The 3,022-nt window shown below is 35.6% G+C and overlaps 1 protein-coding gene across 1 annotated transcript; it reads left to right on the top strand.

The window, feature by feature from the left end:
• Window positions 1-699: 699 nt before the first annotated feature.
• LOC105500587 (olfactory receptor 6C4) lies at window positions 700-1,738 on the top strand. The gene has a single exon (XM_011926192.1). It carries the CDS (start codon window positions 722-724, stop codon window positions 1,649-1,651), a length of 930 nt encoding a protein of 309 aa, XP_011781582.1. The 5' UTR covers window positions 700-721; the 3' UTR covers window positions 1,652-1,738.
• The last annotated feature ends 1,284 nt before the right edge of the window (window positions 1,739-3,022 follow it).

Here is a 3,022-nt window from a genome sequence, read left to right as displayed (position 1 = left end):
TCTTCTCAGAGACATATCTCAAATCAGTGCCTGTAAGACTCTGAATGTGGCAGAGAAACATATAATAAAATGTTAAATAACATGACTTATTGATGCTTGAGCCTTGTTCATGTAGAGGAAAAGGCTCACAATATGAAATGAGATGATCTTCAGCATTGCCTGTGTAGGGAAATTCCTACTTGTTTCTGAAACAAGGATGTCAGAGATTTGGACAGTAATGGAGATAAGGATCTATAGCAGATATCCATTTAAGCATCAAATAGTGCAGAGAAAGGAAAGAAAGAAACAGGAAAGCACAGAAAACAGAATGAGGTAGAGAGATGTGTGCCAAAAGCACAGAAGTAGACCTTATAATACAGTCAAGAGAAAGTACTTTACATGTGAAGATTTTATAAACATTTGAAAGGAAACAACAGGTTCAAAAACTTCTATTTTTCTGAAAAAAAATCATGAGTAGTTATTCTATAATAAATTTCCTTAAGTGCCCAGGAACAGGTCAACTTGAGAAATGAAAAAGGTCACTTACACAAAAGATATGGGGCTTACATGAAGCCAAGTGCAGCCCAATGGGACACCATCCAGATTGTTTGGGCAATCTGGATGGTGAGCAATGTATGACCTGATTCTGTTCGTTAATATAAGTTTTATCTCTCCTACTCTAAGAAACTCTTCAATTTTCATCATTCTCACCTTTTGCCTTTAGGTTTTCTGAAGGTCAACAATGAAAAACAGAACCATGTTTGGTGAGTTTATTCTGCTGGGCCTTACAAATCAACCTGAACTCCAAGTGATGATATTCATCTTTCTGTTCCTCACCTACATGCTAAGTGTCCTAGGAAATCTGACTATTATCACACTCACCTTACTAGATCCCCACCTCCAGACTCCCATGTATTTCCTCCTCAGGAATTTCTCCTTCTTAGAAATTTCCTTCACATCCATTTTTATTCCCAGATTTCTGACTAGCATGACAACAGGAAATAAAGTTATCAGCTTTGCTGGTTGCTTGACTCAGTATTTTTTTGCCATATTTCTTGGAGCTACCGAGTTTTACCTCCTGGCCTCCATGTCCTATGATCGTTATGTGGCCATCTGCAAACCCTTGCATTACATGACTATTATGAGCAGCAGAGTCTGCATACAGCTAGTGTTCTGCTCCTGGCTGGGGGGATTCCTAGCAATCTTACCACCAATCATCCTCATGAGCCAGGTAGATTTCTGTGTCTCCAACATTCTGAATCACTATTACTGTGACTATGGGCCTCTCATGGAGCTTGCCTGCTCAGACACAAGACTCCTAGAACTGATGGTCATCCTCCTGGCTGTTGTGACTCTTGTGGTTACTCTGGTGCTGGTGGCACTTTCTTACACATACATTATCAGGACTATTCTGAGGATCCCTTCTGCCCAGCAAAGGACAAAGGCCTTTTCCACTTGTTCCTCCCACATGATTGTCATTTCCCTCTCTTATGGCAGCTGCATGTTTATGTACATTAATCCTTCTGCAAAAGAAGGAGGTGCTCTCAACAAAGGAATAGCTGTACTCATTACTTCAGTTACTCCCCTGTTGAATCCCTTCATATATACTTTAAGAAATCAGCAAGTGAAACAAGCATTCAAGGACTCGGTCAAAAGGATTGTGAAATGTTAAAAAAGGAGATTACACTTCAATAAAGAATATATTTTCACTTAACAAATATGCATTGAATGTCTGTATTTCCAGTGCTAAATTGGCCCTTGAAGATAAAAATAGGAAAAGTATATGTCTTAATTACAGTCTAGAATGAAGGAATGATATATAAATGGTAAATTTATGTAATAAATTTACAAAAAACAAAATGACATTTTAATTGTTATTAGAGAAGAGTGAATGGGGATCCAAAAAGGAACAGCTAGAAAGAATTAGTTCTGTCTTCCATAAATTATTTGAAATTTAAGAAGCAAAACATACTGCTTATTTAGAAGATTAGGAGAATAAGAATTTAGAGTGAAAAAGGAAACCAGATCATAAAAGTATGTAATTACAACTACTGAGTTAGTTGGCTTTCACGAGTCAAGAAAAATTATCAGAATTGTTTTGAGGAGAATGTAGTATCAGCATTGTTCTTCAGCATGGAGCCCTGAAGACTATGCTTCCATCTAGGAGTGAATAATTTTGATTCTTCTCCTTTTTTTCATTTATATTTCAAATGTAACCATTGCAACTTCCATCCTTTCATAAGAGGAAAATAAAAGAAAAAAATATATATTTAGTCTACTTTTCTCCGAATGAGGAGAAAATTCTTAAGATTTTTGTCAACTTACATGTCCATTTTCTAGTTTATGGTTAAAACAGGTTTCTAGAGGCAAGTTTAGAAGACTTTCATTCTCCTAGACAAAATCTATTGTTTCTTTTCTTAGGTGACATATTTTAAGTTAATGGCATGAGATCTGTTTTCTCTCCCTTTGATAGTTTCTGGTGATCTTTTCCTTCCTATTGTGATTTTATTTTCATCTTTTTGTTTCACTTTATCAGATATTAGAAAAGAAAATTCTGTTATCTGGCTCTACTTCTTTAACTTTCCTCCAAATTTTTGCTTCTGTTTTTAACATAAACCATTGATGATCTTTTTATAAAGTGAAAAAGAATATAAAGTGTCAACGCAATTTTATATCTAGAATGTTCCAAATTATGAGTCTTGAAAAAACAACTAGAAATAGACTATCCTGCCAAAAACTTTACACATGGATTCGAGGCCATGACAACTTGAATTTGAATAGGTAGTGGTAGTGTCCAACTTCAATGGAAGAAGGGACTTTTTTTTAATCTGAGCACCTGTAGACAGTTTAATAATATCTTAACAAATTGCAGGAGTTTTGTTACTATTTGGGGTAGAAGTGGAACATAATCTCGTATTGTCACATGCTTTATATATGGCAATGTGTTGAGTAGAATGAGGTACTTCTCAAGCATTTAAGGAACAAGCTAGATTGAAATGATTATGATAGCAAATTCTCAGAGCCACGGAAAATATTGGAGAAT

This window comes from Colobus angolensis, unplaced genomic scaffold (assembly GCF_000951035.1).
Source record: "Colobus angolensis palliatus isolate OR3802 unplaced genomic scaffold, Cang.pa_1.0 Scaffold67, whole genome shotgun sequence".
NCBI lineage: Eukaryota > Metazoa > Chordata > Mammalia > Primates > Cercopithecidae > Colobus > Colobus angolensis.
This window is presented reverse-complemented; position numbering and strand designations above follow the sequence as displayed.